This window comes from Empidonax traillii, unplaced genomic scaffold (assembly GCF_003031625.1).
Source record: "Empidonax traillii isolate 1590-97213 ecotype Southwest subspecies unplaced genomic scaffold, ASM303162v1 scaffold46:size3806547, whole genome shotgun sequence".
NCBI classification, from domain to species: Eukaryota; Metazoa; Chordata; class Aves; order Passeriformes; family Tyrannidae; genus Empidonax; species Empidonax traillii.
In genome coordinates, this window is record NW_020955239.1 from 3,568,865 (window position 1) to 3,584,690 (window position 15,826).

Here is a 15,826-nt window from a genome sequence, read left to right on the forward strand (position 1 = left end):
CCTCTCCATCCACACTACTTGGAGGCTGCATGTACTGAGCTAGCTGTTTCTTCTCTTCCTAGGCATCACAAACTCATGCTCCAAGTCAGTATTAGTTTCCAGTTAGCTGAGAGCTCAGAAGTTAGGTGCAAACCAATCCACAAGGACTGCTAAAAACCAGGTGATATAATGATTTTTTTAATAGCGGAAGTCTGAGTGAGAAGGACCAACAAACTAAGCAGTCAAAAAACAGAGTTTGAGTGCCCTGAGTTAGGATTTGGGTTGGTGACCACAGCCAGGACCCAAATGACCACCTCCTGAGACCAAGGTTTGGGTGATACTGAAACAAACCTTTCTTCTCTGTTCACTCTGAGGACCAAGGTGGCCTGTGGGCCTCAGCAGAGGGAAGGTGCCTGGGCAGGGGAGCGAGGGTAGGGAGGGACACAGGCAGTTGCATGTTCTCACCTGAGGCCGCTGTAGCATTTGTAGGGGTTGAAGCAGCTGCTTGGTTCCGGGCATGAGCAGGGATGAGGATCGAAGCCAGAGATGGGTTACTTGACAGTTCTGGAGGGGAGGTGGAACAAACAGAGTTAGCTCATCATCCACAAAGTGCCCCACATGCAGGTTCAGCTCCTAGGGTTTCCCCCTGTAACAGCAACCTGAGGCAAAACACATGCCCTTACAAGGTCACGTTACGTTTTCTTCTTTGCCAACCAGAGAGAGGAAACCAAAGTGATATTTGGCAAGGTATTCTCCAGAGCAACACTGTCAAAACTACAAGTAGAGGTGCAAGGGAATTATTTACTGGAGAAAGACAATGGTTTGGGAGTCAACAAAGAACCAGCCAAGCCTGCTCCTTGTCAATGGCCTGAAAATGCTGTTTGCTTCTGAGCACTGGAAGGATTCCCTTCACAAGCTCACCTGCAATCAGTCTCGGGAAGAAGGCTGGTAGCAGTGGTGCTGCTTTGGGCACTGGTTCAGCAAGCAAGCAGCTGCAACAGGTGCTCCAAGAGCTTCAGGAATTAGTTCTTTGGGTCACTCAAGCATCATTTTTATTCAAGGACCCAGGAACCCAAGACCAATTTCTCACAGCCATCTCCTTGAGTGAGGCCAAGGAGAGGTGACATATCCTTTAAAAGGACAGGGAAAGGCAAAGCAAATTGGTCATCTGGGCATTTTAAATGGACAGTAAAATGATGCAACCATTCCTTCTGGGACATTAACCAAGGAAAAAGCAGTCATGTCTTCTAGGCTCCAAATCTAATGCAGTTTTAATGTGTATCAGAATAAGAAATAGGCATTTTACAGCCACAACTGTGGGAGGATTAAGGGCAACACGTTGCCAACAAATGACAATCTTCTGGCACTTTTTCAAGAGAATCTAATGCCTCACAGAAGGTGGGACCGAGCCGAGACAAGACAGGTCCTGTTTGTTTCAGAAACAGGAGTGACTGGCTGTCTCTTGAGAAAGCAACATCCGGTAAAAAGGATGTGAACAGTCACCTCACGGAAGGAGACTGATGAGTTTTGGAGCTCCAGGAGGTCATCTGGAGGAGAAATGAGAATAGACAGCTTTTTACATAAGACCTCCAAGATAGCACAGGCTGTACAGAAACCCATCCAAATCACACCACGGGTTCAGCAAGGGGGTTTTGGACACAGTCTCAAATTATTTGTGCTCATTTTTGAGAGCCTGCTGTTTTTCTTTAATGCTAGTTTTAAACTCACGGCCTAAAGGGATCAGTAGTCTACTTGGTGATTTTTTTTTTTTTCTCAGTTAACTGCTACATGGAGTTTCTTTACTGCTGGGAGGGCAAGATATAGAAAACTCACCTGTTTACAAGCCTCCTATTACTGTACACTTTGAGATTGCATTTCAGCACTTATGAATATAAGCAAGTTGCTACATTACCTGTAACCCATCCAACCTATTCTGTAATATCTGTTCAGGTCTAAGCAGACTAAGTAAGTCCTCCTAGAAAGCCTCAATACTTCAAGCACTGCTACAAATACAAAATCCTCAATTCACGTGGCAATAATTCAGAATTCATATATTCATCATGTTAAGCAGAATTTGCAAATCTGTATTTTAAATGGAAAAATAAACTGAAGAATCATGAATCATAAAGTGTCAAAGTGGAACACTAGTCATAAACCTATACTTCAATGCTATCTTGCTCTGTGCTAGAAAATGCCAAATCTGTTTCCCAAATCTGCTATTACTGGGAATGTACTCTTTACCTTGCTCTTTTAAATCCCCATCTCCCTTGCATTACTTCCTGGAAGCAATACAGGGCTGTGACCCAAACAAAAGCAGAGCTAAAATGACAAGGAAACCAAATTTGCTCCCTTCCAATGCTACACAGGTGCCTTGAGGATGCAGCTACAGACTGCCAACACTGCTGTAGGCAAAGAACCCGTTGATCAGACAGAACAACACCCTTGCAAGGGCACTTCAACCCCATTCTTATTCTCTCTCATCTGATGTTGTCAGAACTCCTCCCTTTGCAGCACCAGCTATGGCAATAATACTATTTTTTTGTTGTGTTTAATGCAAGTGCAACCATTTTCTCTGAAGCTACCTTACACTTTCATAGAGACCCGAAGACTGACCCTGTTCCCGTCTTCTCAAACCCTACATTATCTTTCTTGGTATGAAGTTTCCTAATTTCAGCATGCTCTGAATGTCTTGATGCTTCACTTAAGAGGAGCAGGTTGATTCAGACAAGAAACAACCAAAGTAAATTGAGCTCTTTCAGTTGAAGTTTGTTAGCAGCTTTCCTTGAGAAGTTGTCTGAACTTCTGTTATAGTGTATTTTTGCACCTATGCCACCTGTAAGGATGAGACATGGCAATACTGGGGAGAAAGCTGCAGTTTATGGAGTGTGGAGAATCTCAGAGAATCCTCAGTGATTTCCCACACAGTATTTGGACAAGCTGTTGAACTGTAGCATGATTATCCAAATCAAACATGCAATTCCAGGTTGGGTTAATTACAACCAATACTGCAGCAAGAAGGTATTATAGTCAAGGCAATCCAGACAAGTTTTCAATATCATGATGTGAACAGAGCAGCCATCACAGTTCATTCACAATACCCAACTTCCATTCACATCAGCTGGGAGAACCCCTCTGGCTTTCTCTTAATCAAGTCATACCATTTGCAGTCAGTTAACATCTCCAATAAAGAGCAGGAATGAAAATGTCCAGTTTTACTTAAAGACCAGATCATCTTCATTCTCAAACACAACAAAATGCCTGGTGTTGGCAAATGGTGCAGTACTCATTTTCAGTATCATTACATGTGATATATCAATTCTAAGAATTCCCTGGGAAAATTATTTTTGTATTGTGTTAGCCAGGGTCATTAAAAAATAAACCAAACAAAACCCCCCCCACCCCACTCCCCTTCAGCAAAAACGTAGTCTGTCATCGAGAAGCATGATAACCATTCCTCAGTGTTGAGTCACAGAAAGAATTTTACAGCCTTTAATGGCCAATATGGAGTGACATTCTTGTGACCCAGCACAATCACTGAAATGGCAATCGTTTCAAAGATTGTTTGAAAATTCAGCTTCTAAGAGAAAAATTGCTTTCCATCTTGCAGGTCTAACAGCCACTGAACTGCAGCTCTGTGGCTAGTGGAGATGATTCCTTGGCCAAAATAATTTTTTCAAAACCCAATTGGTGCATAACATTTGTTCACATTAAAAGAAACATACAGGATGACTAGATAACACTCTCTTCCACAGATCTCATATCTACAATACAGTCAGCATCCACATGCTCCATAACTATAGCTGGCAGTCAAAGACCATGATCTTTATCTCCCCTATACTCTCCCTGCTCTTCTCCTAGACTATCTGACCAGCACCAGTGCCCAGATCAGAAGAACTGAAGTGACGCTTAATTTCTATCCGAAAATCAATCCAGTGCATTAACGGTAGAATTTATGTTACTATTTCTAACAGTTTTGCCCTCAAGACTCCCGCAGCTACCTCCTACTTCATGGGTTTCAGGCAACTGGATACAGCCAAATAAAACACTTCTAAAACTTAATATTGTCTGTTGAAAACAGATGCCATTTAAAACAAAAGGATGATTCTTTACTTTTGAAATTACTACAGATGACTTAAAATGATTCATCATCCAATTTCCAATGATCTGATCTGTTTCCCAGTTGGAATTTCTGCTCTGGACCAGCCAATTTGGTGGGACCTTGCATGATAAGGACTAGAGAACAAGGTCTGCACAGTAGTCACAGGAGGAGCAAAAGTTTCTTTCGCATCTTGAGTTCACAGTCAGGACTGGTGCCCCATGAGACTCACTGCTGCACATTTACTTATTACACAGTTACTAAAATCACTGTGCTAATTTATGAATTTTAAAACAAATCTGGTTATTTTTTTTGAGTTTTTATGGTCACCTGAAACACAGCTTATTTGGAAATGCATTAATGACCACTCTGTGTTCTGCCTTTCCCTTACAGATGGTAAAACTGGCACCTGTTGATGACTTGCTTTTTTTATCTTAGGGAAATTGCTCCATAGGAACTGTTTTCCCTTGCCATTCGCAGGAGTCACTGTGCAAGAGGAGAGCACATCAGCTCCTTAGGATGGGAATAGCAGCTTTGAATTTTTTTGAGCACTAGGGTAGCTTACCCAGCAGCTTCTACACCACCTGAGGGGAATCAGGGACACGTTCCCAATACATACTCCTGTTTTTCCCCTAAGGATTTTTAAATAGATTCACTCTAGAGCCTTCCAACCTTTTTAGAAACCTTGTTTCATGTAGTAGATAGGCCAAATCAATGTCATAACAAAACAATTAATCAATAATTTCAGAAAGAATAGGGGTGAAGCTGTATTAAGACAGTGGGATCAAAACTACTTTAGCTGCTGAAGACAGCCTTAGCAATTCAGGAATACATGAAAGGACCTGTAGCATAACTACTAAATTTATAAGAGATGCAAAAATCAGCACAGAGGACAGTGACCTGGAAGCACAAGCTATTTACTTGAACAGTTTAATGTGTTTATGCTTTGGAAATGTTTTAGTATTTTCAATACTTAAGTTAAAAGTGTATTTCTAGGCAGCTTAAAATACTCCTTTGTACAGATACAAAGCTATATATATATATATTTTTTTTTTTAATATAAAAGGATTCCACATGTTGAAGGAGAGGGCTCTGTTTCACATTCTGGCAGAGGGGCAAAGAGTTTGAAAAATTATATTGATGCTAACTGAGCCAAAAGGTGTTTTAGACTTTCAACAGAAAATGCACACAGAACTATTCTTGCCCACAGGGTGAGAATTGGCAGCTAATCACTTTAAAAAAAAAAAACAAACAGGAAAAGTGCTCCAAAATTAATTACTAGCATATTTTTATGCCATACTTCTCACATTCTCTGTCTTGGCAGGCAAAACTATTCTAGAGGGATATCAGTTTTACATTTCTGACATCTGTGGAAAAAAATACATGAATGGTTTTAAAATTTAATACTAGCCTGGCTTCAAATAAAACACTTAGTTGTCCATCATTTTTACATTTTCTAAATGATTGAGTCAATCAAATGCCAGTTGTACTGTACAGCACATAAAATCTGGGCACTAAAGCATCTGTATTTACCTTGCATCCAGAACTAAAATGGGCAGCAACACTACAAACCTCCCTGCCAAACCTAACATGCATTACTACTTCATTATGGTTTTTCAGGTATGAAGAAGTAGGATCATCTTCAAATGATAATCTAACCTCCATGGTCCACTGACTGTGACATTTCACACACAGCCACCAGCTAGGCTGCAGACAGTGAACTGCAAATGTAAGCCTTCTTGATGCAATCCAATAATAACACCCCTCTTCAACACAAAATTTGAACTGAAGGCACCAGGAATCTGCCCTGTAACTCCACATCCCTTTTCTCTCTTTTTGAAATGGACAGTTGGTTAGGCAACTGCTTAATGACATTTCATCTGCTCAGAGATTTTTACTTTCAAGGGAGTAACATCTGCATTACAACAAACATTCATCCCAGCGCTTCTTCCTAAAGAAGTGATCCTTCAATGCTCTCAGGCTACCTTGAGTGGTGAAATTGAAGAGTGCAGGTTTATCTCGCCCATTTGGTAACTTGACATTTGGGTCCCGTAGTTCATCGAAGAAAGAGTGTGCACAGGCCTCCAGGGGAGTCAGGCGGGCAGTGGGGGTGTACTCCAACAGACGGCTACATAGCGCGATCGCTTCTGGTGGAGTGCGGGGCCGGAAGACCTAAAAGAACAACAAGAAAACAAGCAAGGAGAAACGGGTTGTCTGGGTACACTTCTTTTCTTTGTTGACCAGAAGCAAGTCAGCGCAATTAAACCTCTCACTGCCCAGCAAGCTGGAACAAACTTGCTTTTTGTGCTAATCAAAGTCCTGCAGTAAGTAGGGGTAAATCCAGTTCCTGGGGTTGAGAAAGGGTTAATTGCAATGTCTTGCACTAGAGTGAAGGTGCAATGCCAGCAAGAGACTTCATGAGAGCGCACTCGGAAAAACAACTTCGAGAATGAAGGGGAAACTCATTCAAAAATCATGATGAACACACACAAGTGCTACCAGCCATGCATATGGGGTGGAGTGAAGGTGGGGAGGAGGGTTCAAATGAGCAGGATTCACCGAATATAAAAATATAATAAAGCCCCGCTACGGTTCTGGGTTGTTTTTTTTCTGGCTAGTGAATGAAGTCTTACTAACACAGACTCTTGCAGGCAGGCAGGTCAGATTGTTGCTATGGAGGCTGCTGTTCAACTTTGGAGAACAACAAGGAAAGCATGGGTGGGGTTGCAGGAAATGTCTAGCTCCAATTTGCAAGTTACTCCTTCTGTGACCTTATTCTGGCAAGTCACTCGTGTAAGTTTATTGGGATAATTCCTGCACATTTGGTATTTGTAAGGACAGTTGAAAACTGTGTCAAGAAAACCAACTATTTTGCTCTAACAGATTTTTTTACCTTGAGTGATTACAAAAAGGAATTCTTCACTGCAGCTTTGTTTTAAACCTCTAAGGAGGGTTCTACCCACTGCTAATCACACTCCCATCCTCCTTTCTCATGACATCATAAGCAAAATAGGAGTTAATAATGTACGTGACCTGGATAGCCTCCTCAGGCATTTGCCTCTTGCTACATTGCAGGTGATATGCAGTCTGGGGAAAAGGGAGTAGGGTGGGCACGAGTGTTAAGTCCTGATGCCACCATTTTTGGTAAAAACTGAGCTAATCCAAAATGCCTTTGCACCAGTGCAGGTGAACTCAAGCCACGCAGCACCAAGGAGCAAAAAAAAAAAAAAAAAAAAAAAAGGTATGACATGGTAGTTAATCACAGACAAGGAACTTGCACAGGCACTCCTTTGGTAGGTTTTAAACCAGACATATATGCTCTCTTGAACGAGAATCAAACACAAATGACAAGTTCTGCAGGAACTGAAATTTTATCCCGTTGGTGCCCGACTGGATAAGGAGCACCCAGGTTTGCTGCAGTGTGTGCTGTACTAACTGGTATGGCAAGGAATCCTGACTCTGGGAGTCAAGGAGACAGGTACAGAACGAGCTGACTTTATCCCTATTACGAGATTATTGCAAAACAAACTGAAAAAGTTTTTGCACAAGGCCTATAATGACAAAAAGAAAGGCTTTAGCTTAACACTGCTGGCAGAGAACCTCTACTGAGCACTGTGCCATCTATGTAGGGTTATGTGAAGGGGCAGCAGAAGCTGCTTTGTGCCTGCTGCCTGCAGAGCTCAGATTGCTGGCCACAGCACACAATGGATACAATTATCACTCCCAAGTCACGGCCTGACCTGAACAAAATCTAAGACTGTCTCCAATTAAAAAAACAACCAGACAACATTGTGGCTTTCCCTCCCCTCCGCCCCCCACCCCACAGTGAGTAGCACAAATGAGTATGTCCTGAGGTAAACCCACAGAAGTGAAGTTGTTTTATACTGAAAATCAGGTAAAACTACTGAGGTGTCCCTCATGCACCTTAGCAGTGATACTTTAACAGGCTTGATTTACCAGAGCTTGAAACTTAAGTACTTCACCCTTAGCTGTGTTTTTTCCCCTCAGAACAGCTCATGTGACAGCCACTATGGATTTTAAAAAGAAAACCATTTTTTTTCCTTAAGGTAAAGACCACAAGCCCTTAGGCTGAGCAAATTAGTAGGCAGACAGTCACAAATCTGTTATCTGTAAAAGGAGTACTTGCTTGTCCACTCAAACTCCTCATTTTCAAGTCCATCAAACCATAACAATGTTTTCTAAACTCCTGTTAGGAACTGCTCAGCCTGCCTTTATATCTGGAGTAAAGTCACTTGGGATAGACAGTTCCTGAATTCTGCTCTAACTGCTTCAAACCAGGAAGGGGAGGAGGGAGGGGGGAATTAGAAGGTCTCACAGGACCTTCCCCTGCAACAAGTGGTGACTACCACATGAAGCAAGTTACAGGTCTGCGCCCACATCATCTCCACCACCTTGTGTTACATTTGCCTGGCTGCTACCTCACAGATGCGGTCTGATTTCAAATATTGCACTTCTGGCATTTCTCTTTTTTTTTTGTCAAGGCTAGGCCTAGTAATTTGAAAAAATGTTTAAGTACATACCCGTACTCCTGAGGTGAAATGTCCTGTTCCTGACGAGTCCTAAAGATGATAATGCAGTGAAATAATCCAAACAGGGGGAGTCAATCCAAAAGAGAATAGTCCAGCAAGGAAAAATATAGCCAATATTATAAGAAATCCATGTTGTGGGGGACATAGTAAATGTTTATACAAATAGAAAGTTTAAACATCAGTCTCCATAGCAGCAAGTCCAACTTCACCACAGTGTATGCCAAAAAATCGATTGTGCAATGGTGAGGCATAGTATAGAAACATTTCTATATGAAATTTATGTTCCAATGCCAGTGCATTTACTAAAAAAATAAAAAAAATTGAAATCAAAACTCTAACTTGAACTAAAAGGGTAATTGAAATTCCCAAAGAATTTTCAGTCCTTGGTCCTGGATATAAACGTCCACAGAACCATGTGGCCAGATTAGTTAGTCTCCAAAGGTTCATCCCACTTGTAAATCTGTCCCAGACACACAATGTAAACTTTTGGGTGGTGTTTCTTTTTGTTGTTGTTGTTTGGTTTTTTTTTTTTTTTAAAAACCCAAACCCCTAGCCATTTATAATTTGTGTTGAAGACAAAGTAAAAATCAAAGATCTGTACTTTAAATTTGGACACTTTTAATTTGTGTGTGCTACAAGTACCTCAGGCCGCCGCGGATTATTCTCCATTTTGGATTGACTTCCCCCGCCACTGGATTTTGTTTGCTGGCATTATCTCTTTAGGATTCTTCGGGAACTGGACGTACCACCTCAGGAGTGCGGGTATGGACTGAATTTCTTTCTATTGCGGGTTTATTCCCCCTCATACCCGTCGCACCCATTACTTAAGAAATTGTTTTCCCCTCAATTTGTCCCCTCCCACCTCCCTTTTGAATAATGCCCTAAGAAATAAAAGCCAAACCCTCTGCAGTCTTTCAGCTCTTCCCATTCAACACAGTTCCACCGGGAAAGCTGCCCAATTCACCCACGGAGAACTACACGAGCGGCTGCCGCCCACAGCAACGGATATGCCAGCACTTCCATGCCACGGGGCACCGACGCCAAGGCAATGCTGGGCTGATGCTCCGTGGTGGAAGGGGTGGGAGGACGGATAGACAGTGGAACTTGTGAGCCATGAAGCCCTCGCACGTACGTCTCAGCAGGAGTTTTAAGTCTCTGTAGTTCTCAGTGAGGGAATCAATTTAGTAAATAATCCGCGGATTATTTTTAGTCTGCGGACTAAAATTTAGTGCACGGACTAAAATCCGGCCCATTGGAGCAAAGTCTGTCTCGGTCTAAAATACACCTGGGTGAAAGCAAAAGAAAATAAAATTTAAAAAAAAAAAAAAAAAAAAAAAAAAAAAAAAAAAAAAAAAAAAAAAAAAAAAAAAAAAGAAAGTAAAAGGAGAAAGGAAAATAAAAAAGAAAAAAAAAAGGAAAAAGCTAAGTGCACAAAGTGTTTGGGCAGACTAACATTTAGTATGCAGACTAAATACGGCCGGGCAAAAGGCACAGCAAGGCCACAAACAAACAAACAAAAAAAAACCCAAAACCAAATAAAAAATAAAACACTGACAGGAACTTTTAAAGCAATCAGATACTACCCCACCGGCGCAACAATTCATTTTTCTAAAATGAAACAAGACCTTGTGTAAGGCTATTTGTCCACAGGAGGGACCGAAGGCTCAAGTTTTCATTTTAAAAAATGAACCTGTTTTGGAGATAAACAAATGCAAAAAAAGGCTTTACATACAATATTCTTGAAGGAAAATTTGCACTTGAATAACTCAAAACCTCTTGTTTCCGCAAAGCAAATGAATTTCAGGCTGAGACCCAGGTTGCTGGTTTTTGTTTGTTTGGGATTTTTTTTGGATGAGCTACAAAAAAATCTCTTGAATGATCATGTCAAATGGAAATGCTGACTCATCCAAAGCCACAGCTTTTGGTGCTTTTGTTGGTTTTTCCCTCCCCCAATAAATCTATACCTCACCAAAAAGCTGAGAGACCAGTGCAAGTTCTTTTTTTGTTCAGGCATGCTGGTGATGCTCAAACACAGACAGACCATAACAGCTAGTCAGCAAGGCCAGACATACTCCTCTCTCCTTTTCAAGTTGCACTGCCATCAGGGTAATTTTTTTTTTAACGTTACTCCCCCTTAATTTTTCTGGAACTACTACCACCCTCAACATTTCAAAAACGACTGCCAGGCTTAAATGCCCCTGGTGCACTATGTGGCTCTCATCCCCTAGTGACTTTAATTTAAATGAAGTCTTTTTGCACCAGCAGAGTGGTCACATTTTACCTTACTAATCTGAAATAGTTCCTATGAGTGCAGCAGAGTTCACTCCCCTTCTGAATTTTATTTTTTTGCACACATGGAGAGACAAAAGAAAAAGGATGGAAAGCACAGAATTCTCCTATTTCACTTCACTCACATCAGCATTCAGCTTTCAAATAAAACCACATGGGGCAAGAGCTAAGTATTGTTTTACCAGAATGGTTGCTCTGACTTTCAGTTCATTGACATTCTTCAAACAAACTTTCCATGCACAACACGGAGCTCGTCTTGGTCTAATTGAGCCCCAAAGCCAAAGCTTCACAATGTGACACCAAGGTGCTCTTCCAGCCAGTGTATATTAAGAGACATGATTTCATGCCATCAACCACTGTGCGTTTTGCATGCAGATTGTGAATGCTGCCCGCGTGCTGTGCTCCCTAAGAGAGCAGAGGCTTATGAAAATGACATCTGTTGCTAACACATCAAGTTGGTGACACCATGGTTAAAAATTTCCTCACCAGCTTCAGACTCATGAGCTTTGCCAAGAACCACCCACACCACCAATTCAAGGCTGACAGTCTGTGCACACCTCCTTTCGGTTTGTAAGCACATTTTTTATGGCACATGAATGTTAGATAAGAGAGAAAGCTCCTCCCTTCAACCAAAAGCTTGTACTGTTTACAAGCAAAGTGTGATGTAGAACACAACCCTCAAATCAACTTCTTAAAAATGCAATCACACAATACGATTACTATGACCTTAGGATAGGAAGTGGTATTTTGATCAAGTTTAACACAATAAGGCTTATGATAAGCACGACACATTCACAAGTACAAAAGGAGAGGGAAAAGACACAGAAGATAGCAATTTATGCACTGAGCTCTACCTGACACAAAAAACCTCAAAGCTGCATCAGAAGCTCTGCCCTTTGGACTGGTCTCGTTCCAAAGGTCTGAGAATTTCAGATTGGGATTTCTGAAATACAACATTTGGCTATTTTGATGTGCATAAAAACTACATGATAAAAATGAAGGTTAAAAAAAGCTCACAAAAGAGGCACTGGTGTTGGGAGTGATCAAAAAAAAATATATATAAGCCCCCCAATTTCCATCTCTGATTAAATCCCCCTACATTTTTCTCTAAAAAGCAGCTCGGAAACAGTAAATGCCTTATTAATCAAGAGTCCCTGTCAGATGGCACTTAGATGGGGGAAAATGAAATAAAGAGAGAAGGGTTAAGTGGTTTACAAATGAGCCAACACAGAACTGGGAACAGGACCAGGAACCTGTCTCCAAAGCTACTTCTTATTGAGACCACACACTTGTTACTGGGCTCTTTCCACTGTGGACCTGGTGGAGACAGAATGAGCAAGCATTTATTACCCAGTGCATGTGCTCTGCTTCTATCGAGCTCTGAAGGAAAGCAACAAAGCTAAGCAGAACAAACAGCTCTCCTTCTGAGAGAGAACCCCCAAAAACATACCTCTGAAAGTGCTCTCAGCCTCACTGGGACAGCCGCTACAAAAAGCCAAGACAGACGTGTTGCAATGTGATGGCTAAACAGATGGTACATTGCAGAAGACATGTTAAACTTCACATCTGATTTCAGAGTTGCACTGATGGAAATCAATTCTTAATGTTGAATTAGTGCTCACTCATTTATTGTTAAGTGATACTTTCTTTACTGCACACAAATTGGGCAGAGGCAGGATAATTTACCACCCAGCAAACCTGGCTTCTTATGCTTTAGATGGAGATAAGAGATTTACACTGTCAAAAATCATTGCTACTACAAAAGGAACTGGCAAACATGAATGTGCCAGAAAAACTTGTGGTTTTTTTTTTTTTTTTTTCCCTTTTAAGTTATTCTCCAGCAGAGTTGTTTCGATTTTTGCTTGGAAAGTCATTACACACCAAGTGAAAAACAGAATTGCACTCTTTAGAAAGAGGTCATGGCATGATTTCACAACAGGCACAAATCACCTCCAGTTCATGCTGGAAAAGACAGTTCTGCCCTTCTGGCCATGCACATTTGCCCTTGTCCCTTGTTCTAACACTTGCAGTCTGGGCTGAATGGTCAGTCAGGTAAAGAAGGTGACGCAAATCCTGAACATTTGTGTTATTCAAGAGGTTTTTGCTACTGTGCAAACTGTAATGCATATCAGGAATATGCAGGTGGGAGGTGGAGAACTGACCCTGCTCCATGATTAACTCAATGCCAATGATGAAACTGCAACCAAAGAAACATCTCATCTCCACTGTACCTTTGCATCTCTACAAAAGATCAGACTCCAATCTCAGAAAAAAGAGTTTGCATTTTCAGCTTGAATTCAAATGCAAGTCCATTCACAAGATTTCTGACAAAAGTGCTTTTGCTTTCTTTTGTCATCAGTCATAATTAGAAGTGACAAAATGAGCTGTCTGTTTATCCCTTTTACTGTTTGGTATTCTTCCTTGAATCTACAGTGTGAGCAGTCACTTTGGAAGCATTACAAGCAAAACAATCTGCTTAAGAACTAGACAAGAACAAGGAGAGCAGGAATAGGACAGGATGAAGACATGCAACTGATTCTGGAGAGTGGAAAAACATGCTCATGAAAGAGACCAGCCTCTACTTTCCGATCCCAATGTGGGGAAGATGACAGGACTGTCTGTGACAAGCACAGAAATATTCAATATTCAAAGTAAATGCTAATACACATACAAAGAATACACATACGCACTAGGATACAGAGACTAAAATATTTGGCAAGTATTTTATAGTATTAGCAGAAATTATTTCATAATACAGGCAGAATCATGGATTCTAAAGTCAATATCCAAAGCTACTCTGTAACACAGCCAACCATGATTCTGCACAACTTAAGCTGCAGCCAGAAGTGGCCAACTGCTTTGGTAAAGTGCTAGAAGGGATGAGCTACAATCTCTAATTTCATCTTAGATCTTGTTTTCCTCTGCTGGCTTGAAGACAGACAGAAGAGCACTCTGAACAGTATAAATAATGGGAAAAAAAGAAGTAAGTGCTTACAAAGCTGGGAGGAACCCTGACCTAGTGTCCCACGACTTCATGGTGAAGGCAAAGTGTTGCAGAGAGAAGTCCTCATGTATTCATCCACAAGAGTGCACAGCAGAAGGGCAGAGATGCTCAAAATCAATCTAGACATGACTGTTTTTCTCCCTCTCTCTTCCACTGTTAGACAAATGACTCGTCTTTTTCCATCTCAATGCTGCCTTGAAAATTGTTATTCCAACACCTATTCAGCTAACTATAGATTTGGGGATGGCAAATCAAGGCATTCTCTTTAGTACACTCAAATTTATCTCACCAGAAGTATATTTAAAAAATGCCTGCATGTTTGAACCATCTTGCAAGTATCTTCAGAACATCAGAAACAAAGGTCACCAAACCACAGCACACTGAAGAAACTCAATGTCCATTTTTAAGAGCTGCCTGCAGTGGAAGCTGCTTCCTTGTCTATATAAGGGAGACAAGGCAGAGGTTAAGATTTGAGTGAGGAAAACCACCTTTGCTGTTACAACCTGCTGTATGGTTCTGCCATCACGAACCATGGGTGTACTTACAGCATATATATATATATGTACACATTTCATTATACTGCCATTATACGGGCAAACGTGGCAGTACCCTTGGGTGGGGAGGGGGGGAAATCCAAACAAGTCATTTCCCCCACACAGAAGGGGTTTTAACTATGTAATTATATTACATTTACTACTGTCTTAATCAAATGAGAATCAAATGGAAGGAGAAAGGCAGGCTGTCACAGACGAGTATTTTACTTATTTCTGGAAATAATCACAGCATATTCGTCGTTTGTCATCACCCCAAGGATTTGAGACCTGAAGGTAGCTTCTGAGTAATGCCAGGATAAAGACCAGCTGCAATGGGGCCTCGGTAAGCAACATCTACCACAAGCTTATGAAGCCTGCATTTAGACCTTTTGTCAACTATCCCTCTGTCTCTGCCCCCTCCAAAAGGGTTGGAAGCTTCAGAGAAAGTTCAGTGCCAAAGATGAACTTCAACAGCCCTGTGATTTACAACCTTGCACTTGATCCCAGATTTTCTCCTTGTCCTGTCACACAGTTGTACACTATAGGTGAAGCTTAGTCAGAAGAAGAGAAACAAGTATAAAGATTGGTAGCACAGATCAGACTGCACTCCCAGGAACAGAGACGGCTCAAGGAGTTTAGGTGGTTGTAAGACACAAGCTAAAGTCTGACTAGTAAAAATGACAGCAACAGAATCTCCAGAAAGGATAGTAACTTTTATTTGACGAGTTGATAACACTGGAAAAACTGGACAGGTTTTCTGAACCAAGATATACATGAAGACGTGACTGTGTGTCTAAAAGAGTATCTATTTTTTTCTGACTGTTATCAGTCAGTCAAAAGTTATTCACACCCCTGAACTGCTTCTCTTAAAACATGATGCTACTTACTTCACAGACCAAGTCAGACAAGCCACAGAATGCACCTCCATTAATACAAAACGTTCTTTACAAAGTGAAAACAGAGGGAGGTTTGGATGAAAAGAACAGCTGCATTACTAAATTCAACACACTGGTATTCTGAAGACCCCCTGGCTAAAGAACCAGAATGTCCCAGATTCCTCCCTTTAAGGCTGGGCTTGTAGGGTTGGGGTGCCAGAGGAAAAGACCAGAGATTTCCTGTTTTGGAAGAATGGTTTGAAAGATTCCTGGAAAGTTTGGATTCCCTTTTCTTTGGCTAGCCAAGGACATGCTGAACTCCCATCATCATATGCCTCATGCACATAAACTGGTATAAAACCACACAGGTGCTAGGGCAACAAAGAACCATACTGGAGATTAGAGAGAGGCCTCTCTATGTTTTATAACAAGAGATTCCAGCTTTTAAGTTACAAAAGTACTTCAATCTCAAATGGTCCACAGATTGAAAACCAGTCTGA

The 15,826-nt window shown here is 41.3% G+C and overlaps 1 protein-coding gene across 2 annotated transcripts in view; it reads right to left on the reverse strand.

Moving 5' to 3' along the window:
* Positions 1-15,826, reverse strand: part of GSK3B (glycogen synthase kinase 3 beta) — a 153,587-nt gene that overhangs the window by 12,441 nt on the left and 125,320 nt on the right. The window contains exons 10-12 of one of the 2 annotated variants that reach the window (XM_027878902.1): positions 8,617-8,655; positions 6,061-6,247; positions 445-543 (exon numbers count right to left, since the gene is read on the reverse strand). In XM_027878902.1, coding sequence (XP_027734703.1) covers positions 445-543; positions 6,061-6,247; positions 8,617-8,655 — 325 coding nt within the window. The remainder of the gene's footprint in view (positions 1-444; positions 544-6,060; positions 6,248-8,616; positions 8,656-15,826) is intronic. The other variant, XM_027878901.1, reaches the window with a different exon arrangement.